Source organism: Megalobrama amblycephala, linkage group LG2 (assembly GCF_018812025.1).
Source record: "Megalobrama amblycephala isolate DHTTF-2021 linkage group LG2, ASM1881202v1, whole genome shotgun sequence".
Taxonomy (NCBI): Eukaryota; Metazoa; Chordata; class Actinopteri; order Cypriniformes; family Xenocyprididae; genus Megalobrama; species Megalobrama amblycephala.
The window spans coordinates 33,315,500-33,342,811 of NC_063045.1; the positions used below are offsets into that span (position 1 = coordinate 33,315,500).

Below are 27,312 nucleotides of genomic sequence, written 5' to 3' on the forward strand. Positions count from 1 at the left end.
TGTATGTTTGAAGTTTTTGGTCATGAATTATTCCTCTCTTTTTATTTTTTGTCAGAATATAATAGAAGAATTACTGGCCATCTGTTCTTTAAATGTCATTAAAACACGTCTGAAAAATTGTGACATTTCATCTGGAGGATATTACGGATTATTAAAACTAACTATCATCAGCATAATAATTCAAGTTGATTGTTTCATGATAATATTACCTAAGGGGAGCATGAACAATGAATTAAAGAGGACCAAAGACTGAGCCTTGTGGTACTCACTTGTGTTTGGTTTTACAATTCATCATTTACACACAAAAACATACTGGTCTGACATGTGGGCTCTAAACATGGTTAATCCTGGCCCACAAAAGTCATTGTAATTAATCTTATTAAAGACAATGTTGTGATCTCTGCTGTCAAAGGCAGCATTAAGAGCTATCGACATTAGCACAACCAGTTACAAGATGCAATCATGTTCATATGATAGAAGCATGTATGTTGTGTGCTAAATCCTGATCAAATGCTTTGTGAATATCATTTCTCTGAAGAAACAGTATGGTGGACAGAGTTTTTTATAGTGTTTTAGACATAAATTGAAGATTTAAGAAGGATCTACATGTACAATGCATGAGTGAAATCAAAGTTGTGCCTTCTTTATAAGCGGTTTAATAACTGCAAGCTTGAACATTCTTAGGACATGCCAAAGTTATAGTATTTCTCATTTGCCTAAAGACATTAAAAAAATTATTTAACTGTAAAAACTAATTCAGCATTTTATGCCATGTGTTCATAAAGAAACTAGTAGCATTCAGAAAAAACATCACAATGTAAACACAACTCACCATTGAACACAGTAGGCAAAATTATATGAAATAATTGTCCAGGCAGTGAATGAGGCTTTTGAGAACATTTCCTTGGAGTCATAAAATCACATACTAGAATTACCTACAGCATCTGTTAGAGACTATGAGAAAATGATCATCACTATCATGTCATGGTGAAATGTTACAGATTTGATAGACTAAACGCAGAGAGTGTAATGTATGATTACATCAGCAGCTGTTTTTTCCCAGGGCACTCTGAATAATCCTGACCTCAGATCTTCTTAAGTATAACTGGAGAATGAGGATTCAAAGCCTCCCAAACATGGACAAAAGCACAGGGTCAAATGCTGAGGACGAATCAGAGCGAGGGGACGTCACTCTCCCAGAGACTTTAGAGAAGTTTCCAAAAAAGCCCAGAGTTCCTCTGGAGGGGATTCCAGCCGCCTCTCTGCTGTGCCGTTGTCAGCTCTGTCCGTCTCTGCCTCCACTCTTTGAACAAGTTCTCCTCTTTCTCCTCGGCTGCTTGTAGAAACACAAGAAATCAACAATGGAGGCCATCAAGAAGAAAATGCAGATGTTGAAACTAGACAAGGAGAATGCCATAGACCGTGCAGAACAGGCAGAGATTGACAAGAAAGGAGCAGAGGACAAATGCAAACAGGTAAACGGATTGGGTTTGGTTAACTGGAAACTGAGATTATATCAGACAAGACTTTTTTCTATAGGAGCCTGTTTCTGTTGATGTGTCTAACTGTATTCTCTGTGAGATGAAATTAGGAAAAGTGTGAGGAGGTGTGGTCTAAGTAGTGATTTAAATATTATATATACTTTTAAGTAATGGTATTACAAAATAATTTATTTATTTAAGTATCTCTGCCCAGAGTGCTCACAGAAATCATATTATTTGACCTTCCACGTGTTATCTAACTTTCTACGTACTGTATATGAATGATCAGTAATCATGTGGTCACTGGCATCAACTTCCTTCCAAAAAACTCCTGATTAATCCCAGTTTATGGTCCAGCATTTCTGATCCGTGGAGCTATTTTTAGTCTTGTTCCTTAAGACCTGTCAATCATGACTAACTGATGTGACTGATGCCAAATATAGAAGTGTAAATATGTTAGCATATTTAAGCAGGTATACGTGATTACAGCCATTTGATTAAGAGGTCTGGCCTGAGGGGCGACATTTTCCATCGTTTGATTAAACGCGACACAAATAACGGGCCTGTCACTTTATAACAGTTCTCTATTTTATTAAAAGCCATTTAAAGAAGGCTTTTTCCAGCAAGGATACTGTCATTCTCCATAATGGAAGTGCAGCTGGCTTTTCCATTGGAGAAAAAAGAAAACATGATTTTTAATCAGTGATCTCAACATATCTCATTTATTAGAATTGGATTGGTTTCTTTACTGAGTTATGTGCTGTTATGTCCGATAATTGATTTAATGCATTTTTGTTTTAACAAAGACTGTTATTTCTCGAAAGCTCTGAGGGCACAACTCCATCTATTCTTGTCCCAAGGCCTTTGTTATTGCATCCCTGTTGGTCAGCACACATGCTGTCCTTGATCTTTTTTTGTCCCTCTCCACCTTCATGAAATTGTTCAACATAATAGGATCAAGGCTTTGTACCATCTGGAGCCACTGGGCTACATTTGACGCCAAAGCCGCAATGCTTCTCATAACTGACTTCCCAAGCCTGTCCTGGTCTGTCAAACGGACTAAAGGGAAGGCATCCATCATGAGCGCATCGCTTTGACGCTGTTCTCTTGTTCTGTCATTCAGTTATTTACACTTCTCAATTTATGAGCTGACCAAAATGCTACCTACCTATAAAGCTGTGGTCTATTTTTGCAGCCAGCATTATGGTCTGCGTTTCCATATGCAGAAGCCAACTGTCTCATTGGCCCAAAGTGAGCAATAAATAGAGGCTGGTTTATGACACTAAGCTATGTGTGATGATAGTAAAAGGGTTGTGGTTTACTTGAAGTGTGGAGGGAGGAGTGACTACCAGCAGCTGCAGGATACAGCAAAAATGCTCCACTCGCCACTTCAACACAGCGTTGCCTTTTATAATTGTCTCATCATGCCCTCCACATCTTCATATTCCCAACCAGACCACCTAAATGACTCATTTATGAGATGGGATTTAGAGATCATCATTTATCATTGGTGTAGGAATGAGTTCAAGATGTGGGACACATTACTTGAAAAGTAATGATCTTCCAAAATGAGGAGAAACTAATAAAATAAAAGAATGCCTTTGAATAAATCTAGTCAAAGCACTTTTTACCACATTATTTTACTGTATTTTCAATATTTCATGTGTGTGTGTGTGTGTGTGTGTGTAGCTGGAAGAGGAGCTCTTGGCCCTGCAGAAGAAGCTGAAGGGTGTGGAGGATGAGTTGGACAAATACTCAGAATCACTGAAGGATGCTCAGGAGAAACTCGAGCAGGCCGAGAAGAAGGCCGCAGACGTGAGTGACACACATGATCATCACAGATTGATCGTGATCATCACTGACACCTCATTTGAAGCTATTTTGCTTCATATTCATTTGCTTCAAGCTAAATATTTTGCATGAATCTCACAAATGCATATTCAGGTCATATTTCACCCCATAAATAAAAGAAAAAATATATATCTGCATAAAGAAAATGGCCTATGGTATTTTAGAACCATTACGGATCACGTATATGTGACCATGGATGGACCACAAAACCAGTCATAAGAGTCAATTTTTTGAAATTGAGATGTATACATCATCTGAAAGCTGAATAAAGCTTTCCATTGATGTATGGTTTGTTAGGATATGACAATATTTGGCCGAGATACAAATATATTTGAAAATCTGCAATCTGAGGGAGCAAAAAAATCTAAATATTGAGGAAATCGCCTTTAAAGTTGTCCAGATGAAGTCCTTAGCAATGCATATCCACTCACAAAATACATTTTTGATATATTCACGGTAGGAAATTTACAAAATATCTTCATGGAACATGATCTTTACTTAATTTAATAATGATTTTTGGCATAAAAGAAAAATCGATAATTTTGACCCACACCATATTGTTGGCTATTGCTACAAATATACCCGTGCGACTGGTTTTGTGGTCCAGGGTCACATATATGATGATGATACCTATGTATCACAATGATTCGCACGCAAAATCTTGTTAAAAATCTTAATTGAGCCAATGTTCAAAAATCATAACATCTAGACGTTATGTGTCTGAATTGGCCAGAAGAGTTTAGGAGCTGGAATGATCAAGTACAGCTCGCACGCGCCCTCCCGTGGCGGCAGTCAGCATAGCGTCTACAGTGCTGAGCTCAGGCTGTCAATCACGAGGGCGGCTTCCTGTCAGCAGCTGCTCTGGAGAAGGTGTCGAGCCCACCCACTGTATCATGTTCTCTAAACACTTCATAAACACTGTCAGCACCTCGTAGCAGATGCCATGCGTGTTGCGACCGGTTGCGACCTCATCAAAGACCTGTTTTTGCGTATGGATACATTTTCTTTACATACATCTTGAATTTTAGGGATGCAACATCACGCAGTGAGCTGTTGCCCTGCTTCATGTTCGTCTCTATATCAATTGTATGAACTGTAAGATGACCTACGAAGGTTTGGGGCGGGTGCGTTAAATCATTTTATTCGACTTATTTTTCCATAAGTAGTTCAATTAACGCGTCAGCCCTATATGTTTAGAAATGCACATTAGTGTTTGCTTTGTATAGCGCTTTTCACAATCATTTTATTTATTTTTTCAAAGCAGCTTTACTTAAAGGTCCCGTTCTTCGTGATCCCATGTTTCAAACTTTAGTTAGTGTGTAATGTTGTTATTAGAGTATAAATAAAATCTGTAAAATTTTAAAGCTCAAAGTTCAATGCCAAGCGAGATATTTTATTTAACAGAAGTCGCCTACATCGAACGGCCAGTTTGGACTACATCCCTCTACTTCCTTCTTTAATGACGTCACTAAAACAGTTTTTTGACTAACCTCCGCCCACAGGAATACACAAGAGTTGCGCTTGTAGAGTGTGTTTGTCGCCATGTCGTCGAAACGCTGTTATTTTCATCCCGCAGTCCAATCACCGGGTCTGATTCCGGCTCAAATTGATAGGGTAAAATTAAAGACATGTTTACAATAACACTGAGCGCGTGCATCTCCACGTTATGGTAAGAGGCGTGACCTTTCCGGGCACGGAGCGCTAAGCTGCTGTCGAATCACAACACAGGAACCGCTGGCACAATCAGAACTCGTTACGTATTTCTGAAGGAGGGACTTCATAGAACAAGGAAGTCATCAGCCCGTTTTTATGACAGTGGAAACAGCGGTATACAGATAAGTAAATTATGTGAAAAATACTGTGTTTTTTTACACGCGAAACATGAACACATGTTATATTGCACACTATAAACACAATCAAAGCTTCAAAAAACCACGAAAAACGGGACCTTTAAGATCAAACCAACTTAAAGCCCCCAATGATCAAGCCACATGCCATGGCAATGAAAAATCTCTATAAGATCAATCTCCGGTTTCACAGACAAGGCTTAAGCTAGTCTTAGACTAAAATGCATGTTTGAGCTGTTTTAACTGAAAGCAACTTGTACTGACAGATCTTAAAATATATCCATGCCATTGTTTTGTCTCAAAGATGAACACCAGTACTTTTTTTTCTAGTGTACGTTTATAAAAGTTACATAAATATCCTAATTGAACTAAGGCCTAATCTTGATTTAGGCTGAGCCCTGTCTGTGAAACCGGGCCCAAGTGTGTAGTGGAGGAAGAACTTTGAGCTGAGACAGCCCTCCTCCTCCAGCAGTATAATACATGTACATTTGACAATTATTAACTAGTTACATGTGAAATACAAGTCATGTGCTCATGAGTTGAAAGACTTCGGCAACCACAGTGGAAAGTTTTAATCCAGAATTCTTCCACTGAAACATGAGGTAGTTTTAGAGCATGGTCAGGAACGCTCACTATGTGTGTATTGTATTTGCACCATTAATACGTGGCCAAAAAAGGAAAAAAATCAGAGGAATGCAGTCATTTGTTTACAGTGGAGTGACGTCAATACTTCCAGTGCTTCTGCTCATAGTTTCATTGAAAGGATCACTCTGAGGACAGTAAAGTCAAACAACCCATAAGTTGAGGTTTGACTGAAACATCCTGTTTTATGGTTGTACTTCTCTTGAAATTCATTTGATTGGACACAATGATGAAGAAAGTCTGTAAGCAGCAGTAAGACTCATCTCTGAGATCAAATACACAATTTGAGTACATAAGATTTAGACAGACAGGTGACCAAGAATGCAGTAGATATAGTAGTCTATAAGTTAATATAAATCTATATATTCATAAGACTTGGTATATCATTTTACTTTCTTTTAACAAAATTTCACAAATTTTACATTGAATCATTGTATCTCTTGTAGCTAAACAGACCACAGAGCCAGTAATACAGATTTGCAATCAATCAGTAAATAGGAATAATCGAAATTCTCTTTGACAATGAGGGATTAAAAAGTCAGTGGTTAAAGTCGCAATGAAACGGAAGTAGACGTATCGTGATGAACATTTGAGTGAAACTGATTATCAACAAGAACAAATGTAGGCCGGGGACTTTGTTCATCCATTGGATGTTAACATGTAGAGCTCTGAACATGTGGAGTAAATTCTTATAGCCTATATTGGACTAAATGTTTTTGACATAGAGTGCAACGATCGGGTTCTGGAAAACTCCATTCATCTTCTCCATAGGGAAACTGATTTTGAACGATAACTTATGAACCTTTAAAGACAGACCTGTTGTGAGCTACGAGGTTGTTAATCAATAGTATTTGCTTCTGTTGAAGATGTAGCCCATGTTATTTAATTTTTTTAAAGTAATTCTTTGATACAGCAGAAATGCTGTACAGAAAATTGCACCAATCAGAGTCAAAACAAGCAAAACTGCACCAAAAGAGCTCTTCAGCTCTGCCCTCTCCCATGAAGCACTGCGAATGATGTAATGGAGTCGGTGGCTGCATCCGAAAAACTAGGCAGCTGACTTGTTGCCTCGCTGCCCTATCAGGCAATGACTTGTAAGACAGCATTTGTGCTTAGTATGAAGGCACCTCATGAAACTGATTTCAGACAGACTTCTGAGGCAGCATAATAGTTTAATGATCTACCGCAAAATAGCGCAAGCTTTGGTGAGAATTTAACAAATATTTAATTACTACAGTAGTAATTTTTAGTTAGAAATGACATCAAAAGTGGAAAATGTTGATCAAAAACGTGCATTTACACACAAACTGACCAGCAAACGCAACTTTCGGACGCTGAAAACCATCTTTATTTTTCTAGCTCAACTGACCCAATTCGCATACTTACGTACTATTCTATGATGTTTTAAGTACAAATAGTGCGAGTAGTGAGTTCACAGAAAATTCCAAAAAGAAAAAGTGTACTTTAAATACCCGGATGATGCACTAAATTAACGGAAAAAACAAAGTGTGGAATGTTGGACACTTCATGCACTCAACTGTCGCAGCTTTAATTACCTTTCTGAGGGGGAGGGGGGATCAGACTCCGATGTTTAATGACAAAATAAGCTTATCAAATTCATACATGAATGAGTACATAGTACATAAGTGCATAGTGTAGTGCGTCATATATATATATATATATATATAGATAAAATCAACATTTTTAAATGCATAGTTTTATATTTCTCTATAATTTTGAATTTGATTATGCTGTTCACAATGCTTCATGGGATTGAAGTTTTTTCCCTCAGTAAAGCCGTTACATACACCTTTACATTGTACCTTTGTATTTTTGATTATCAAATACTTTTTTGCTTCAAAACAAAGTTTGTAGTGTTGTGATTGTCCTTGTAGCTTATTGTCTTGGTTCAAGGCTTATAATACTTTAATGATGATTTTTTTTTTAAATCCTTATGGGAAAAATTAATGAAAAAAAAAAACTTCAGGAACCAGTGCCGCTGAAAAGGTGGGCAGGCACTAATCCACTCTATTGAGATGTCTGTCAAAGAGTTGCCTGAATTCAACCTAATAAATGTACAGTAATAAGTCACTAACTTGAGATACTTTCATGAGCTAAATAAATTAATTAATACATTTAAAAAATAACATAGCTTTTTATTTTAGAGCTTTTTTGAGGAATCAACTGGAAACCTGAACCTGAACCCATGAGAGTTACCTGCTAGACCACTTTATCTTTTTCATAAGAGACAAATAATAAAAACAGCTGTTATAAACAAATCCACTTTTCATACACTCAAAAAAAAGAATTGTTGGATTTACTTAAAGAAGTGTCAAGTGGTTCCACGCAACTATTTTGAGTAATTTTTACAAATAACAATTTAGTGGTATGAACAAAAGAAATTCAAGTAAAGCTGACAAAATTTCTTTGAGTAAATACAAATCATTTGAATGTCACTGTTACATAATATTTATATGTGCAGTTTACTTAATAATGTTATGTTTATTACATAAGGTGAACACATTTATTGACTTAATTTACCTTATTAAATGAACTATTTTCACTACAAAATGCACTCAAAAAATAACACATTGAACAAACTCAGTTGATTTGAGAGCAGGAATTCCATCCTAAACATGGGTATATGAGGCTCACAGCCTAAACACAGGCAACATTCTTCTGCATAATGCTAACCACAAAATTCAAAAACATTACAGAAACTCCTCTAAATGTCCAACATAACTGAACATTAAACACTAACATAAACTAACAACATCTTTCCCTTTACTGAAAAACATAAAATAACACTATAATCCCTAAATTTACTCTCCAAATGCAGTTCCTTGCAAAGCACGCTGGGAACTATGGATCCACTGCTCAGTTAGTTATGTCAACATTAATTTGTGTGTTTCACTCAGCAGTGTTAAGTTGACTGAACAAACACTTACTAAGTAAAGCTGACAATACTCATTTTTAGTAGAAACAATGCAGTTAAATTATGTTCATGTTGTTACATGTGTTTTTTAAGTAATGTGAACAAGGGTGGTTTGAGTGAAACTAACAACAGTGAAAGTTATTTTTTTTAGACTACTTACAAATACACCAAGCTGGTTTGTGAGCTGATGAAAAGCTAATAATTAATAAAATCGAATGTAAAATTAAAATATATAGGGCTGCACAGCCTGCACAGTTAAAGGATTAGTCCACTTTCAAATAAAATTTTCCTGATAATTTACTCACCCCCATGTCATCCAAGATGTTCATGTCTTTCTTTCGTCAGTCGAAAAGAAATTGAGGTTTTTGATGAAAACATTCCAGGATTTTTCTCCTTATAGTGGACTTCAATGGCCTCCAAATGGTTGAAGGTCAAAATTACAGTTTCAGTGCAGCTTCAAAGGGCTTTAAACAATCCCAGACGAGGAATAAGGGTCTTATCTAGCGAAACAACTGTATATGCTTTATAAACACAAATGATCGCCTTGCACGTGCTTCCGCTTTCCACATTCTTTAAAAAGCTTACGCTGTATGTCTTACGCCTTCCCTATTCTACTTACGGAACGAACATGCTGCCAGTTACGTTTTTTTTTTTTTTTTTCGTAAATAGAATAGGTAAGAGATAAAATAAGACCCTTACTCCTCGTCTGGTATCATTTAAAGCCCTTTGAAGCTGCACTGAAACTGTAATTTCAACCATTTGGAGGCCACTGAAGTCCATTATATAAGGAGAATAATCTAGGAATGTTTTCATCAAATACCTCAATTTCTTTTCGACTGACGAAAGAAAGACATGAACATCTTGGATGACATGGGGGTGAGTAAATTATCAGGAAATTTTAATTTGAAAGTGGACTAATCCTTTAATTGAAATAGTGTGGCACTGTGTTCATTTACACGCATGCAGCTCATGATCAAGTTTAACCTGCATTTGGGAATCAAGGCAATGTGCACAATAGGTTCTCACGCTACATTCTCACAATTTCCAACATTTTTGTGGACAGAAGTTTACAGCATTTCACTAGTATTCAACCAAAATAAAAGATAATATTTTCAAATATTCTTTTTCTTTAAATTAATTAATAGCCTGATCACTTCAAAGAAAGATGAGTTGTTTAGTTAATTAAGAAATTCGTTTTTAATAAGTAGGCTATTTACAAATATTTTATGGATGAAGAAACCGTGATGAATGCGTGCGTCAGGTGTCTTGAGAATAAAGGTTTCTGCATGGGATTCACCTGTGTATTCTCGCTCGCGTTACGTCCTTAACTATGATTTCATTATGAATTTGATCTGTTTTTGGTTTACGTGCTGAAGAACAGACCGAAGAAGCATCAATAAGTATTGAAAAAAATCCCTGTTTCTGTCAGGGGAGGGTCCTTCTGTTGAACCTGCTGCTCCTGCGCTTCTGACCGCCGGATGAATGAATGGCGGATCACCTGAAAGCTGCGCTGCGCCATCTGTTGTACTGGCGTCAGTGAGCTTTTAGTTGAGCCCGACGGATATTGGTTTCGCTGTTGGTCTGAATAGACCGTACGTCGGCGATTTGTTTCGCTTTACGCTAAACTTTACCAGTTCGGGATAAAAAACGTTGGAGGAAGAAACAAGACGAAGACGGGTTTAACATGAACGCATGATCATTCTGTGGGATAGAGCGATATCGCTGCTGTCCTGCCCGTGTCGTGTTCAGCGTTATTAATCATAGCCTCGGGATTCAGCGGTAATGGCATCGATAACATCCATAGAATCCGTGAAAAGGAAGATCCAGAGCCTGCAGCAGCAGGCGGATGATGCGGAAGATCGAGCAGAAATGCTGCAGAGAGAGGTGGACATGGAGCGGCAGTGCAGAGAGAGAGTGAGTGACCCTCTCAAACCTTTGATATTCAACCGGGCTGTAGTGAGTGATCTGTTATTATAGAGTGAAGTTTTATCTCTCTATTTACACTGTCCTGTTGTTAACTTGAAAGACATACTATTCACTGCAATATCAATGTAACTTTATTGCAAACAGTCAGTTGTTTGTTAGAAGAGGCCTTTGTAGGCCAGGGGTTTTCAAACTGGGGTCCGGGCCGGGGCCACAAGGGTGTGACGGGGTCAGTGGAAAAGTCTAGATTAAAACTATATAGATATAAAGAAATGAATAAAAATGTGATTACAATAAAAAACATTAGTTAGTTATTATAATCAATAGGTTAAACTAGATTCAAATTAATAACAATTTTGATTAGTATAATTAAGCAAAATTACATTAAGAGACATAGATTAAAACATCATTTTTCACTGTTTAAATTGGGTGTTTGTAAAAATATATGCCTTTTAAATTTTAGCATGGGGTCCCTCACATGAAGATGATCATATTTGGGGGGGTCTGTGGCATCTAAAAGATCGTATTAGATGTGAATGGCAAATGTAAAACCGAGGTCCCTCAAAATAGTAGTTATGTTGTATGCTTTGATTTTCTTAAACCAGTAAAATCAGTATCAGTATCCTAAATCAGTATCCATTAAGGTAAAACAAACAATGCAGAATTAAACAATATCAGCCAAAACAAGTTTGGGCTTGACATGGAACACAGAGCTTTAGTTGAACTTGAGCTAATGCGCTGGACAGAAGGAGCGGATTAGAGTTCATATTAAGGGCGGGTGTGACGCACAGACTCAAATCATCTCTCACATCAAACTTAAGTGGTCAGTTAAAACAGCGATACAGTTTTAGTCCACCTGAATGTTCATCTGACCCAGAACAGGATAATCCTCTTGTGTTCTAATCTACAGGTAAGAAAAGTGGTGGTTGTTTACATCAGAATAGACCGCAAGTAGCCCTTAATCAGGGTAGTGCCATATTTAATTTCTGACAGGAATGAAAACGAGGCTGTGAGGGACAGTGCGTTCAATGGGTTTTACTGTTGTTTAACAACATGTCACTTGTTCAGCTGATGAAACGTCACCAGACGACTCGTGTGTGAGTGGTGAAAATGACATGATCTAGCACCTTTATTCAGTGTATGCTGTTGTAATGACTGTGCGTCTGTCCCTCAGCTTTGTTTTCATCTGCATTAAATTCAGTATGGCATCTAACCTGACTAAGGTCAATTGGAGAAAGATTTTGATGTGCCTTAAAGAGTCCATTTGATCTGTGCTTCACCTGCCATACATTAAAGGGTTAGTTCACCCAAAAATTAAAATAATGTCATTTATTACTCACCCTCATGTCGTTCTACACCCGTAAGTCCTTCGTTAATCTTCGGAACACAAATTAAGATATTTTTGTTGAAATCCGATAGCTCCGTGAGGCCTGCATAGAGAGCAATGACATTTCCTCTCTCAAGATCCATTAATGTACTAAAAAAATATTTAAATCAGTTCATGTGAGTACATTGGTTCAATATTAATATTATAAAGAGACGAGAATATGTTAGGTGCTCCAAAAAAACAAAACAACGACTTATATAGTGATGGCCTATTTCAAAACGCTGCTTCATGAAGCTTTGGAGCGTTATAAATCTTTTGTTTTGAATCCACGGTTCGGAGCGCCAGAGTCACGTGATTTCAGCAGTTTGGCGGTTTGACACACGATCCGAATCATGATTCGACAGAGAGGAAATGTCATTGCTGGCTATGCAGGTAGGGCTGGGCGATATATTGCATGCAATTGTCATGCGCATTTCGTCAGTAAAGCCAGTTCCCTGATTGCCGCTAAATCGCCATCACCTGCTTTCAAATGGAGCGGCATTTAATAGACAGAGCCGTAGTTCACTGACAAGCTATGCAATATCGCGTTCAATATCGCAGATGAATCGCCTTCGATAATAAACGCGATATTGCATAGCTTGTCGGTCGCCCAGCCCTATATGCAGGCCTCACTGAGCCATCGGATTTCAACAAAAAATATCTTAATTTGCGTTCCGAAGATTAACGAAGGACTTACGGGTGTGGAACGGCATGAGGGTGAGTAATAAATTACATAATTTTCATTTTTGGGTGAACTAATCCTTTAAAGTTGCACTACAGAAGAATTTTTTATTTTTTTATTTCTTTGGTTAAAAATGAACAAAAAACAATTATTGAGCAAGTACATAAAAAGTCAGTTTTTAAAACGGTTACCTTGCCATACCTTAATTTACAAAGGTAAGCTTATTGTTGTAATTTGAGCTGTCATGTCAGATTTTGTGGGAAAAGGGAATTTTACATGATTTGCCTTTGCGTGACTGTATCAGAAAGAAGAAGACCTGACTACTGTATGGGTGTGAGGATTGCGTTCTTACATAAATTTGTATGTAGCACACTTAAAGATAAACTATTTAACTTTTGGCCCTCTTTTGCAGAAAAATAAAACCGTAGCCTGTGTATCTTGCAGAAGAACTTTGTTTTGGTTGTGCTTTGGCTCTGAACAGCTCTAAAATATAAATCATTATTATGCTTATCAAAGTGTATTTGGGTAAAGGACATAGTTTGGAAGATGGACATTAATAACATTTTTTTCTTGAGTAATAATGAAGTCAGAGATTAAATAACCTAGAAAGTAAAGATAATGTTGCATACGCACAAATTACGGCTAGTTACACGAAATAATGTTGATGTTGGCAACATCGAAGTTGGAACCTGAGCTGAATAACAATAGTTTCCAGTGTGTGAATGATCTGACTGAGCTATGGTCAGAAATGTGATTTAATTTAAAACATTTGCTTTTCCAGTAGGTCAGAACAATTTTAGTTGTTTGTAGCTATTTTTGTATTTTAACCTGGATTTTGCCATGAAAATAGCTACAGATGGCAGGCATGGCCTTAACCCACAAACGAATTAGGCCACCTTTGTACTGAGCACTGTTGTTTTTCTAGTACAACTATTGTTGTAAGGATTATATTAGCAAGATGACATCAGACTTGCCCTTTTTGAGTAGTGGTAAATACAGCTATAGGCATGTTGTTTTTCAGCATTCTTTAAAATCATAAAAAGACCAAACATTTATTCATGATCACTGCATGCTTTATTTAGTGATGTGATCCAATGTTCCCTTATTTAAAGGGTTGACATACATATCGTAATTGCAGTGCTAGTGTGTAGTTAGCTATTAAAGTATTAGATAAACAGTTGACCGTGATCCCCAACCCTCTTTACCTAGTGAACTTTGCATTTTTAAAGTTTAACTTTCAAGCCAGCAATGCATGCATTCAAAGAGAATGCCACTTTGTCTAATGGAAACATCTGCCTCTTCCAGACACACAAAAATTTAGTGAATGTATGAGCTGATAAAATATATAGCTTGAATGCAATAAAAGTCATTTTGCAATAAAAGCATTCTTGTAGTGATTTTGAGAAAGAAATATTTTGAAAAAATCTTTTTGCTTTCTGCCCTCAGCAACCTGCTGCCAAATAATGAGGCAATTTTAGTTTTCAACAGAACAGATTTATCAAAATGTTAAATGTAATAAAATTAGTGCAAACGTGTTTTTATTTTGATGGTAATCCAGTAATTGGTCCTCAGTAACTAATATATTAAATGAACCTACTGAACAAACAAAAATGTGGTAACCATGTCAGACATGATTAAAGTAGTAACTAGCTGCAAGTGAGTCTCAGTGACATCTCTTACTGATTCACTAAAAACAACTGGGCTGTTATTTGTCTGGACCAAATGTGCCACACCCGTGCTGAAAAGTGAAGCTAAAGCATTTTGATCACCCCCTGGTGGCTGGCTGCAGTATAGGTCATAAATCCCGCCCTCTCCATGTAATCGAATGGGACACGAGCCAACCTAAAAAATCCAATTACACTTCAAATAATTTTTTTCCAAAGATGGTTACTGTCATTTTAGGTAGTTCCTATCACAATGATGCATGTTCAAGTGTTCGTTTTTTCCAGTAAGTTTGGTTTTAATTAGTTATTTGATGCTATAAAAATGGGGTGTGATATCATGATTGACAGCTGTGCTTACAAATGAGTGCGGGAGGAGGAGTGTGGGCGGGAATAATAGTGGTAGTGGTACAGGCAACATTGTCACAGTGTTTTAGTACAGTGTTCTGTCTGAATTATGGAAGATTTTTGTCATACAGTGGAGTTTAAAGAAGCTTTAACAAAGATTTAAAGATTTTTACATAAAAAAAAAAAATAATATTCTTATCTGTAAATATTATAGTTGCATTCCATTCCAAGTGAATTGCTGTTAAATTTACCAAATAGACTTATACTAAAGTGTGTGTGCGTTGACCAGACCATCAAAGAGAATGCAATAATTAATAATAATAATAATAATAATTTAACTAAAATATTAGTTTCGATATTTGTTGTTAAACATTTACATTTAATTGAAAAGATTCATGTTTCTGCAGTTTATATTGTAAAATATTAGCTTAAAATAGTATTGTTACATTTTATATTCATTTTAAAGCCTGAAATTTACACATTGTTCTGAGAAGAAAAGGATATGGAAATAGAAAGCTTTTGTCAGTAAAATACAGGAAATTATTATTATTATTATTTTCAAATGATTGGAGTCAAAGGAGTTGGAAAACAAGAAAAGGAGTCATAAATAATTTTGCACTTAATTTAAAATTAATCTTAAGATTTTCACATCGCATGTTGCCATCGCCTTATCCAAAGAGTTTATTGCGAATCGCGTTTCTCTACCATGCCGTGCAGCCTTGATGTGTATTGACTGATTTCCCTGTGATCGTAGGCCGAGGCTGAGGTGGCATCCCTGAACAGACGTATCCAGCTGGTTGAGGAGGAGTTAGATCGTGCCCAGGAGAGACTTGCCACTGCGCTACAGAAGCTGGAGGAGGCAGAGAAAGCCGCAGATGAGAGCGAGAGGTGTGGCGGCAGCATCCCAGCATAATAATGTTTACTTTCCAGTCCACAACATAACTACACATCTGGGCTTTGTTCACAGGCGCACTGTTTTATGTATTTGACTCGCATCCATTGTTGTAATATGAACAAAAATAGACAGCAGGATTCAAGCCAGATTTGTCTGTAGTTTTTGGTAATTTGGGATCCGTCCAGTGTGCTTTCCTGTCTTCGGCCCGAGACCATGGGATCAACTCCAACATCCCCGTGACCCTACGTAGGACAAGCGGTTTGGAAAATGGATGCATGTTTTTCCACAATTTTAGCTATTCTCTTAGGTCTCTTGGTAATGCGGACAGTCCGTACTAAATATCTTGTGCATTGTGTGAACAAAGCCTTGGAGAACGATGAGGAAATACCTTAATCCTGTTATGTTTTGACTTGCCAAGTTTGTCTGTTCATGGCATTGCCTAATTGTAATACTGACCATGTGCTTTTTTTTCTCACAGAGGAATGAAGGTGATAGAGAACAGAGCAACAAAAGATGAGGAGAAGATGGAGATCCAGGAGATGCAGCTGAAGGAGGCCAAACACATCGCTGAGGAGGCGGACCGCAAATATGAGGAGGTGTGCATGTCACATTTTTAAATGACTGGAATCAGTTGAAATGAGGCTTCTTATAACTAGAGCCTTTGCACAGCAAATAGCAGTTATTACAGGTGGTGATATAACCAAAATGTTATGTCATGCTATAGGTCATTTTATATCTCAATAACACTATATATGACAGTTTATTTTTTGCTGGAAATGTAACCCTAAAATGTTCCTCATTGTAGCTTTAAGGTTTTTCTTATAGGACACTGCACTCAAAAATATGAATAAAATAGTTATTACAGCCAGGCCTGAAAGTTCAAAATGGTGGCAAAGTCTTTATGAAGACATGGAAAACATTTTCAGACTTAGACTTGGGATTCGGATGAAAGAAAAAAAAAAAGCTAATCCCATAAGCTTCGTGAAATATAAGAATGAATTTGTTTTCTTATATAATAATTTAAGAATACATTTACACTATACATGGCAATGACTTTGCGGTCAATTGTCACAAGTTTGGTAGATATTTTTATAGACACCCTGTTTGTGTATTCCAAGTTTCATGTTCATCAGCTGTTCACAAGTGAATTAATTAATTGGCTGCTGAATTTTGAATGGCTGTTGGTGGCCATTTATACTGTTTCATCCAAATTAGTTTTTGAAGAACTAGCATGCTTCTTTCTTCACCAAATGGTCACAGAGTTGTTGTTGTAGTGTGGAAGACGAGTTACTATAACTAAACTTGAATTATTGTTTATTGGGGATTAACTTCCTTTTTCTTAACTTGGCTTTACAGATCTTTGATATTGCTATTTGATTGTAATTGTAAAACTGTGTCTGTTCGTGTGTTTGTTTGACTGCAGGTGGCGCGTAAACTGGTGATTCTTGAGGGTGAGCTTGAGCGCTCTGAGGAACGAGCTGAAGTGGCTGAGGCGTAAGTACATATAATCCTCATTAAACTCTTTAGTTGAGATTGGACTATTGCATTATTATAAAACATCAATAAATAAAAACATCAGTAACCTTGTGTGTTAACAGTGGTGCCTGTAGTCGATTATATTTCTTACTGATGCATTTCATTTTTTACTAGCACTAACATCATGATAATATGAACAGGCTTAATCTGCATTTGGATAACTGCTCCTTAAATTCCTTGCTAGAATACATTATGAACAAAAATATACTGATTGGTTTATTCAAAACTGTGTGGAATATATATGTGTATATGCGCCCACATTGTGATTGTAACTAAAGTGTATTTGCATGAATAACCGAGGTTTATATGCATGTCTGTGGTACCTAAACTTGACAGAACTGATCTCTGTCAGAACTGGAAGGTAAAAGTCTCCAGGATTTCCAAAGATCAGCTGCTGCAAATGCTCTATAATTAGTAACAGAAGAGTTCTCAGGGTCATTTAACAACAGCAAGGTTTCTAATTGTCCTTTCTTCACGTTTTCCAAATGCATGCTCCGTTGTTCCTTATCCTGTATCCCCCCCCCCCCCCCCCATTACCTCCCCCTCCCCCACTGGCCCTTTTTGGACTAACCCAGTCGAGTCAGGCAGCTGGAGGAGGAACTTAGACTCATGGACCAGAATTTGAAATCCATGATGGCTGGAGAGGAAGAGGTACTGCTGAGAGACTGACGTAGCACGCTAACGCTCGCTTCTTTTTACTTGTCCTCTCTTTCGGAGATCTATGACCTCCTCTGCTGCTCTTCTCGGCTTTATCCCTGTGTCAATGAAACGCATCTTTTGCAAAAAGTAAAGGGGCCTCAACTAGAACCTTGGGGAATGCCGCACTTTAATTACTGCTGTTATGTAGCAAACATCTCGGAAAAAGGATTTCTTTTTCTTTATTTGAATAAACACTAAAGTAGCTAGTTTTGACCTCTCAAAACTGCCATTCTAGTCTGCATGGATTTCTTTTTCTATAGAAAGCGGTTTGTGAATAACGTTCAGGCATGTAAAGTGTTACTGTCTGATGTGCTTGGAGCTGTGAATGGTTCTAAGATAAAATATGGGGAATGGCCTCATTGTTCCATTATGGTTGGGGTCTCTTTAGCTAAAAATGCTTCCTTTCCTGTCTTCTCAAAATGCTGTCTCTGTCCTCTCCTTTGCCCTTTCTTTTCCTGCATCTCTTGCTGTGGTATAGCAAATCTGGTGACCTTGAGGAAGAATTGAAAAATGTCACCAACAATTTGAAGTCCCTGGAAGCACAGGCTGAGAAGGTAGGCAGAGCACTCATAGGATTTTTCAATGTGAAAGGTCCAAATGCCCTGCTGTTCACTTCAGGCTGCCCATGTTCACTCTGTCTTTGTGGTTGTAGTGTTGTTCTTTGCACAACAAATTATTATATCACATATATCATTTGTCCAAATTTTAAACCAAACATAAAATGAGATTCCCCTAGTTAAATCAGCATTGTATATAGGGTGAGATAAGCCAATGAAGTGAATTATTTTTAATCAGTTCTGTTGATCAAGTAAAATAGCTTTCTTATACTCAAAGTCTCCATAGACTTCACTGCCATCTCTCTTGCCAAAGCTATGCATTGTTCTTCTTCTGATTTCAGACGCAACAATATATGTAGCCTATAAAGAATTCTTCAAATATTGAATGACTGCTGATTTTTTTTATTATTATTATTATTATTTATTCCCCAGTACTCCACCAAGGAAGACAAATATGAAGAGGAAATCAGAGTACTGACTGACAAACTCAAAGAGGTGTGTTTTCATTTCACTATATTTAAATTACACTGCATATTTCAAATAAAAGCACTCTTCATACACAATGCTGAGCAAATCCAAAAGTGGTTTTCAGCTGTTTATGGACTTCATCTGCTCTGAAATCCAGACATGGACAGCTCATTATTAAGTCATAATCGTCCCTGCTTTCTCCCTACTATGGTTAGGATTAGGTTTCTAACCAATCCGGTTGCAGTCTCCCCAGTGTTTGAACCAATCAGTGCTGGTGCTGGTGAACTTGCTTTGGGCTTGCGCCTTGCTATCCAGTGATGATCGCAATGCGAGCCATTTGGTCCCTTTGAATTCAAAACTGTTATGTGCTATACACTCCTATGATATAAGAACTTTAAAAGCTTCATGCTAAAGCCATCTGAAACTAGAAACTAAACAGCATTGTCTATGTAAACTGCAGTGACATGGTAAACTGGAAAACATGATACACAGCGTTAATTACAAGCTTATCAATCCATACAGCACCATTCATCTAGAAAGTTTCATTGCAGTTACTAACACTGTAGTTTTTTTTTTTTTTAATTTATATATATTTTTATAAATGTTAATAATATTATAGTAATTAAATATTGTATATTAAGGGGGCTTAAGTCTTATAAGTACTTGGTTTAAACTTGGTTTTGACATTTACTGGCCTAAGTAAACACTGGCCCATCAATAAAAAGTCAGAGTCCATCCCTGCAGCATATGTTAAACTTCATCTGCTATGTTGTCATTGTCATTTGAATTATGCTGTCAGTTACATCACTTCACTGCCATTCACATCTCCTTTCCTGTGGCCTCATGGGATAGTAAAGTGTCCTGTGCATGTGCACTTCAGAATGGCCCTGTCCCAAATGGCACATTTCATGTGCACTTGTGGTCTTGTGGACTTACAATAGCCTCCACGAGTATGTGTCCTTTAAGTCCACAAGACCAAAGGGCCAAGTAGTAAGTCCAATTCATAGGGCCGGTTCACACAGAACGCCTTTATGCTGTTAAAAATGCGAGACGAAAAAAGCACAAGGTCATGTAATATTATTAAAGTGATTATTTTGTCCAAATCGGTTATTGGAAAAATAATCATAGTAAAATATTATACTGTCTTCCGCTCAAGAGTTCATGAAAATGTTAATTTCTTTTCTCTAGGCTGAAACACGTGCTGAGTTTGCTGAGAGGTCCGTGGCAAAGCTTGAGAAGACCATTGATGATTTAGAAGGTACATCTTCAAGATTTATTATGCTGCCTGTAAATCGTGTGAATCTAATGACAGAATAACAGCAGTGTACATTGTGTGTGTTAGCAGTTTTGATGCCTCACTCTTCATAAAGTCATTCCAATTCTAACTTCCCTAACCATAATTAGGAATAGGAAAATTGGAAAACTGTTTCGCATGACCAAAATGAGCTGGTTGTACACTAACATTGCTTGAAATGGTTGAAGGCGTTGTGTGCGTTTTCGGCAGATGGATCTGGTGTCTTTTTGATGTACTGAAACTGCATGTCATCTGTTTTTGGTGAGGTGACTGACACCTTAGATGTTCAGTGAATGAGTAGACGACACGTGAGAGCATGTATCGTGGGTTTTTGCGGATGGAGTTTCATTTCAGGGTGACTGATCAAGATGACTCTCTGAGTGAGGATGCTTGTGCCAAGGTTTTCTAACCAAGATTTCATACTTATTGCTTGTTGTTCAAACAAATTTTTATAGTTGAAACTGGCCTCTGAAGTCCTCCATCTGACGGCATTATTCTGTCTTTTTCTGCTCATTGTTTCGTTCTGTCTGTTTGTTTGTGTTCTCTGTGGTCGTTTCTCTGGGATGATGCACAGATGAGGTGTACGCTCAGAAACTCAAGGGTAAAGCCCTCAGCGAGGAGCTGGATCTGGCTCTAAACGACATGACTACCCTCTAAACGCACTCTTGGTCTCCTTCTTATCCTTCACCTCTCCATTTTTCCCCCTCTGTGGCATTGTTCATATGGCTAGTTCTGTTCTGTTTTCTTCATGTGACTTTAAAACGGACATCAGACATTATTGTTCAGTCTGATTTGATGGAGCTCATGCTGTAGCTCAAGTTTTGTGTCCCGTCTTTCTCTCCTGATTTTGTAATCTGTAATGGAATGGTCAACATTGTGTGTTGTTCCCAGCACTGTCCATTTAGAGGTTCATGATAAGCTCAATGTTTAGCAGAGTATCTATCACAGTGTTGACACTTCCACTGCAGCGTCTGTGTCATACGTGCTCACTGCTGCTTTACTTTACTTTATCCTGCTGCTGTAATAAATGTCCAAAATGTCTTGCTTCAGTTTCCTCCTGTTTCTTGAGATTTTATTTATTATCATTATCACAAGTTATTATCATCTGTTTTATCTGTGAGAATAAATATTACAGGTAGTGACAACTAGATTTTGGTAAATCGTGGGTTACACTTTATTTCGATGGTCCACTTTAGACATTCAACTAACTATGAGTTACTTTGCAACTACAGGTCAACTAACTCTCATTCAAGTATTAGTAGACTATTAGGTTCAGGTTAGTAGAATAAGTTGACATGTAGTTGCAAATTTACTTGCAGTTAGTAGAATATCTAAAGTGGACCATCAAAATAAAGTGTTATTGACTAATGGACACTGTGGACAGCACTCAGAACACTAAAAACAATATATATTCCTAAATGTCTTCAGAGCCAAAATCTCACTCAGATATACATCCCTATTGGAAGAAAACTCTTCTCAATTTTGGATTCAAGCAGACAAGCACACTTAAAAAATATGGCCATTAGACAACAAACTCCCAAGTGTCTTCCTAATGCTAAGAGACATATTACTGACAATATCGTAAACAAATCAAATTGTTTTTGATAGACTGTATTTGTATAATAATAACATCAGTAGAAGACCATTTTAAAATTTCAGGACTTTGTAATTAGGACAGTTCATAGAATGCATCCCTTAAAGGGATAGTTCACCCAAAAATGAAAATTCTGTCATCATTTACTCACCCTCAAGCTGTTCCAAATCTGTATAAATTTCTTTGTTCCGTTGAACACAAAGGAAGATATTTTGAAGAATATCAGTTTCGGGGCACCATTGACATCCATAGTAGTTTTTTTCCTACTTAAGGAAGTCAATGATGCCCCAAAGTGGCCTGGTTACAAACTTTCTTCAAAATATCTTCCTTTATGTTCAGCAGAACAAAGAAATTTATACAGATTTGGAACAATTTTGGGGAGAGAGTAAATGATGATAGAATTTAAATTTTTGGGTGAACTATCCCTTTAAAGATCTTCTGAAGCCTGTATCTTTTTTTTTTTTTTTTTATGAGCACTGTAGTCTGTCAACAAATGGCACACTTTTTTAATAAGCCTCTTTTAAAAATCAGTGCCATTATTGGTAGAAATATACTTGATTTTACATAAACATGATTATGTGTAGAACACTAGCTGAACTATGGCCAGAAAAAGCTTACATGGTTTGATATGGACCAGGATCCACTTCGCAAGTGTTTTCGAACTTACCGCAGTGTTTCATGTAGAATTCGCTCTTGTGTCTGCTGGGCGAGTATTTTTGAGGTCTCCTCTGTGTTGTGTGCACTCCTGTATCAGGCAGTGCAGTGATTGGATGGAAACCAATTGAAGGGCATTTCTTCACATGAAAAAGGTAAAAATTGTAACCACTCAAAGCTTAATGATACAGATGTTCTTCTGCATGGTTTGTCATATTAATCACAATGAACACTAAGGTCAGAAACTTACTTTATGCTATGCAGATGTGAAAGCTTGGTGAAGAATTCAGCTATGCAAAGATTTCAAAATGTAGTTGCATTGTGTTATAAATTGCAGTCTCAGGTCTAAAATCACTTTCTGTGACTTCAACTTCAGTTTCAAACCTAGAAGATTGAAATATTAAAAAAAACAATCATAAAAATTATAATGCCTGATGTCACTGTTTTCTTGAATGTGCTTTATTTACACACCTGGCTGTTCCAAAAAGTAGGTTTAATGAGTAAGTTAGCTTACTTGGGCAAGTTTAACTAACTCTGAGTAACTTCAAGTTCCAGAAACCATATATAATATAATATATTAAAAATTATAAACGCAACACTTTTGTTTTTGCCCCCATTTTTCATGAGCTGAACTCAAAGATTTAAGACTTTTCTTATGTACACAAAAGGCCTATTTCTCTCAAATATTGTTCACAAATCTGTCTAAATCTGTGTTAGTGAGCACTTCTCCTTTGCCGAGATAATCCATCCACCTCACAGGTGTGGCATATCAAGATGCTGATTAGACAGCATGATTATTGCACAGGTGTGCCTTAGGCTGGCCACAATAAAAGGCCACTCTAAAATGTGCAGTCACACAGCACAATGCCACAGATGTCGCAAGTTTTGAGGGAGCATGCAATTGGCATGCTGACTGCAGGAATGTCCGCCAGAGCTGTTGCTCGTGAATTAAATGTTCATTTCTCTACCATAAGTATGCTTAAATTGCTTTCTGGAATATAAAACCCTTTTGTTAACATCTCAGATGTGCTTTAGGATTTCATGACCTTTTTAAGAGCATAAATCAGCTGTAGTTGATTAAAACAGACAGATGTTATTATGTCTCCTGACTCTTATATCAAACTTAACGTCAGTGTTTCTTGTTTGCAGCTATAAGATTCTAAACCAATGTTATAGTTGTCACATCTGCTATAATTAAGGTCAGTAGTGACTCCTGCACTCCATGTGAATGTGGAAGCATAGTTTAGGGGATTCACTGCACCTTAAAGCATTAGTTTACCCAAAAATGAAAATTCTGTCTTTAATTCACACTCACCCTCATGTCGTTTCACACCCGTAAGACCTTTGTTCATCTTCAGAACACAAATTAAGATATTTTTTTATGAAATCCGAGAGGTATATGACTCGTCCATAGACTGCAAGAAAGGTACTAAAGACATCGTTAAAACCGTCGGCATGACTGCAGTGGTTCAACCTTCATTTTATGAAGCGATGAGAATACATTTTGTGCGCAAAAAACAACAAAACAAAAATAATGACTTTATTCAACAATATCTTCTTTTCTGTGTCATTCTCATACATTGTTTACGTCCAGCACTTCCAGGTTCTACGTCAGAACGTTGACTCATTATTGGCCGGCTCCTGCATCAGCATCACATGCATGTGTTGTGCTGATCACGTGATCAGCTTTGACCGATACTGAGCCGGCATTCGGACGTAAACATGGAAGCCTTCACTGTGCTTACTGCATCACCTGTGTAACGAAAATAACAGGGAAGAGAAGAGATTGTTGAACAAATTCTTTATTTTTGTTTTGTTTTTGCGCACAAAAGTATTCTTGTCTCTTCATAAAATTAAGGTTGAACCACTGTAGTCACATCAACTGTTTTAATGATGTCTTTAGTACCTTTCTGGACCTTGAAAGTGTTATATTATATTACTGTCTATGGACAAGTCATATACCTCTCAGATTTCATCAAAAATATATCTTAATTTGTGTTCCGAAGATGAACGAAGGTCTTACGGGTGTGAAACGACATGAGGGTGAGTGTGAATGTTCTACTGAAGAAACAAAGTCACCTACATCTTGGATGCTCTGGGGGAAAGCAGATAAACATCAGATTTTCATTGTGGGGTGAACTATCCCTTTAATGGCAGAAATTTCATTTTTGGGTAAACTAACCCTTTAATGTGGTTTTCAGTCCATGAATTTCACTATACTTTGTATGTGGCTTAATAGAAAAAAATATTTTATAGTGGCCAAAGCTATTTTATAAACTAATTGCCTAAATTCTTTTAAAAAGGTATGCTTATCCAGGGAAGTTTAAGCAAGATGTATCAAAGCTCTAAAGCACTAAAATCATATCAAGAAGAACATTTGATCAGAAAATTTTGTCAAAAAATGGTGCCAATTTAGTAGTTTACTGCCCTTGGAATGGAATTTTTATCTTATTTCTCTTTTTCTTCTTTTCATCTTTTTGACTTCACTGTGTTTGGGCATCAACTGAAGCAATTTTATCATCAAAGTCACGTGACTTGGCCTGAAGTCATTAGTGAAACAACTTCCATTTCTATTTTTCGTTATAACCAGCAGTGACAATCTTCTTGTGCTTTTGCAATATTCCTGTTTTTTTTTAGTTTTTTGTTTTTTTGTCACATAAATTTTTTTTGAACCACAACTATTGATGCTGCTGAAGTCAGACACAACCTGGTTGGAGTTCCTTGTGTTATTGACAATGCCTTTAAAATGCTCTAGCTTTATTAAATATTGAATGCAGACATGGCTGCTTGTTATTAGCTGGTTTGACAGAAGAACAAAAACTTTACAAACTCATAAAAGGTGCTGATAAATGGAATATGGAAACTGCACTGAAAAGATACTGTAATCCATGGGGGTTTTATCATAAAAATGTGCACAGGGTTTTAAACAGTGTGAACTCCTGGGACGGTTATATCACAGGTTTAGGTGCAATTCTTTACAGAGTTTTAAAGTGTGGTTTCTTTGAGAATGATCAATTTTTGTCATTCCTCTCATTTTTATAGTTCCTATATCACAATTGTCAAGATTTGATTGCCTTCTCAATTTATGTGATAGCCTACTTTGCGTTTTTCATTATTCTGAAGTTGTATATCAAGGCTGTCTCACCATGTCTCTTTTTGCTCTCACATCACCAGAGAAACTAGCCCAGGCCAAAGAGGAGAATCTGAACATGCACCAAGTGCTTGACCAGACCCTTCTGGAGCTCAACAATTTATAAAGATGGAGTCTTACAACACACTAAGCTTTCCAGCGGGGCCTGACGCACATGCTCTCCAGCTTCAGCCATACGGAGGGTGCTTTGATAAAGGAATGTCTTATAGTCACACACTTCCTATTTTCTTTCCAAACAATGTCTTCTAAGAGTAGCAAAGCCAGCAGTTCTTTAAACAAAGCATTTACTTGGATTTGTAATATTTGTAATAAATTTATTGTGACTGTCTAATTTGGTTTGATTTATTCTAAACATCACGTTTACTACAAGTGTTGTTTCCTCCAAAGTCAACTTTTTGACCTCAACTAAAAAATGCTGTAATTTACCACTTTGGACTTAACCATACCAACAATTTAAAAGAATGTTTTTGCACTTTTGAGGTTACTTTTTTTTTTTTTAAAAAAAAGCTTTTTCATCAATTTGTACCAAAATGCACAACCTGTGATTTAACTAATGTGTCTCAAATCACAAAATTGTAAAACAAATGCTCAGTATGCAGTGCTGCAAACTTGTGGCCTTTCTGTGAAATTTGCTGTTCCAAATGCAAAAGGTTTTTGACGTGATTTGTGTGGATCTCATGTCCGGCCCTCATGGGGGAGGGTCCAAAAATTATTTTGTGCTGATATACCCTTGCTTTTATAGACCTACAGTCATTAAAAATGTTGTGAAATAGCAGTAGGCGACAATAAATTGGTCATAATGATATAAAATTGGGCCTGTATGACATGGCTTAAGTTTTTGACTATAATAACTACTGCAAATGTTTGCAAACATAAATTTGACTTATCATACCAAATATGCGAAGCATCCTGTAACAGCACATCGTATTAACACAATCATGCTACTTAAATACTAATGATGGGGTTGCATGAGATGTTATGTGAAAGAATGCAATGGATTTGATTCATTGGGGAACATAATTTTTACATTGTTTAAAACTCCTCTAATGGAAATCACTATACAGTAAATCATAGAAAAATCAATAGAACTATTTGGTATATAAAAGGGATATAGTAAAAGAAATAACTTTTGGGTCATTATTACACGCCTTTTTAAATAATTCCTTCAATTTTAAGAAGCCTCACCCAATTATGTATCCTATGCAATTGTTTGAGCTGTTTGATTAAAATGATTAAAATAATGAAAATAGAACTTTGCCTTTTGATGATTTGTTTACCTGCCTGTGTTTTTATCGAAAAATCATCCTGAAGAAGTCTGACACTGTAACAGTGGAGTGTGGTGACAGATTAAACGACTGAATTAGAACAGTTTATGGAGTGATTAGTGAAAGTATTTGTGCCGTGTCATAGTAAGTGTTTATGCACAGCTTTAGTAAGGAAAAACTGATTTTCAATTAATAAACAGACTGTTGTGCCTCTGCTTTCATATTTATTCGGTGTAAGAGAGCCCCTTAAAAATACAATATACAATACAAAATAACCATGGAGAGTCAGCATTTGCTGGAACTCAGACCTCCATTTTGAATAGATTTGCAAAGTTAGCACTAACTGTTTTTTGTTTTGACATTATCAGGTATGGTGTATAGATTGATGTGAAGAAAAATTAAGCATTTTCGCATAAAGCTGCAACTTAAAATTTGAAAAATAAAGCGATCAAAATACTTTCTG

General features: G+C 36.8%; 2 protein-coding genes across 10 annotated transcripts in view; one reads left to right on the forward strand and one right to left on the reverse strand.

Annotated features, from left to right (window-relative positions):
- Window positions 1-27,312, reverse strand: part of LOC125255945 (histone-lysine N-methyltransferase 2D-like) — a 526,365-nt gene that overhangs the window by 323,179 nt on the left and 175,874 nt on the right. The gene's annotated exons all lie outside the window — the stretch shown is intronic.
- tpm2 (tropomyosin 2 (beta)) lies at window positions 1,221-26,836 on the forward strand. 8 transcript variants are annotated; one of them, XM_048171701.1, is made up of 9 exons: window positions 1,221-1,475; window positions 3,171-3,296; window positions 15,491-15,624; window positions 16,110-16,227; window positions 17,055-17,125; window positions 17,743-17,818; window positions 18,856-18,918; window positions 20,080-20,149; window positions 25,608-26,836. In XM_048171701.1, the coding sequence occupies exons 1-9, from the start codon at window positions 1,362-1,364 to the stop codon at window positions 25,688-25,690; spliced, it is 855 nt and encodes a 284-aa protein (XP_048027658.1). In that variant the 5' UTR covers window positions 1,221-1,361; the 3' UTR covers window positions 25,691-26,836. The 8 variants fall into 8 exon arrangements, with proteins under 8 accessions (XP_048027658.1, XP_048027644.1, XP_048027653.1 ...); XM_048171687.1 differs by lacking the exon at window positions 17,743-17,818 and adding an exon at window positions 18,345-18,420 and having other exon boundaries at window positions 1,222-1,475; XM_048171696.1 differs by lacking the exon at window positions 25,608-26,836 and adding an exon at window positions 20,760-21,234 and having other exon boundaries at window positions 1,222-1,475.

What these genes read in the sequence shown, in the direction of transcription:
- tpm2 (XM_048171701.1), top strand. Translation starts at nt 1,362, where the DNA reads ATGGAGGCCATCAAGAAGAAAATGCAGATGTTGAAACTAGACAAGGAG. An exon ending in CAGAGGACAAATGCAAACAG is followed by an intron (nt 1,476 to 3,170) that starts GTAAACGGATTG and finishes GTGTGTGTGTAG; the next exon opens with CTGGAAGAGGAGCTCTTGGC. An exon ending in TGATGGCTGGAGAGGAAGAG is followed by an intron (nt 17,819 to 18,855) that starts GTACTGCTGAGA and finishes TTTATTCCCCAG; the next exon opens with TACTCCACCAAGGAAGACAA.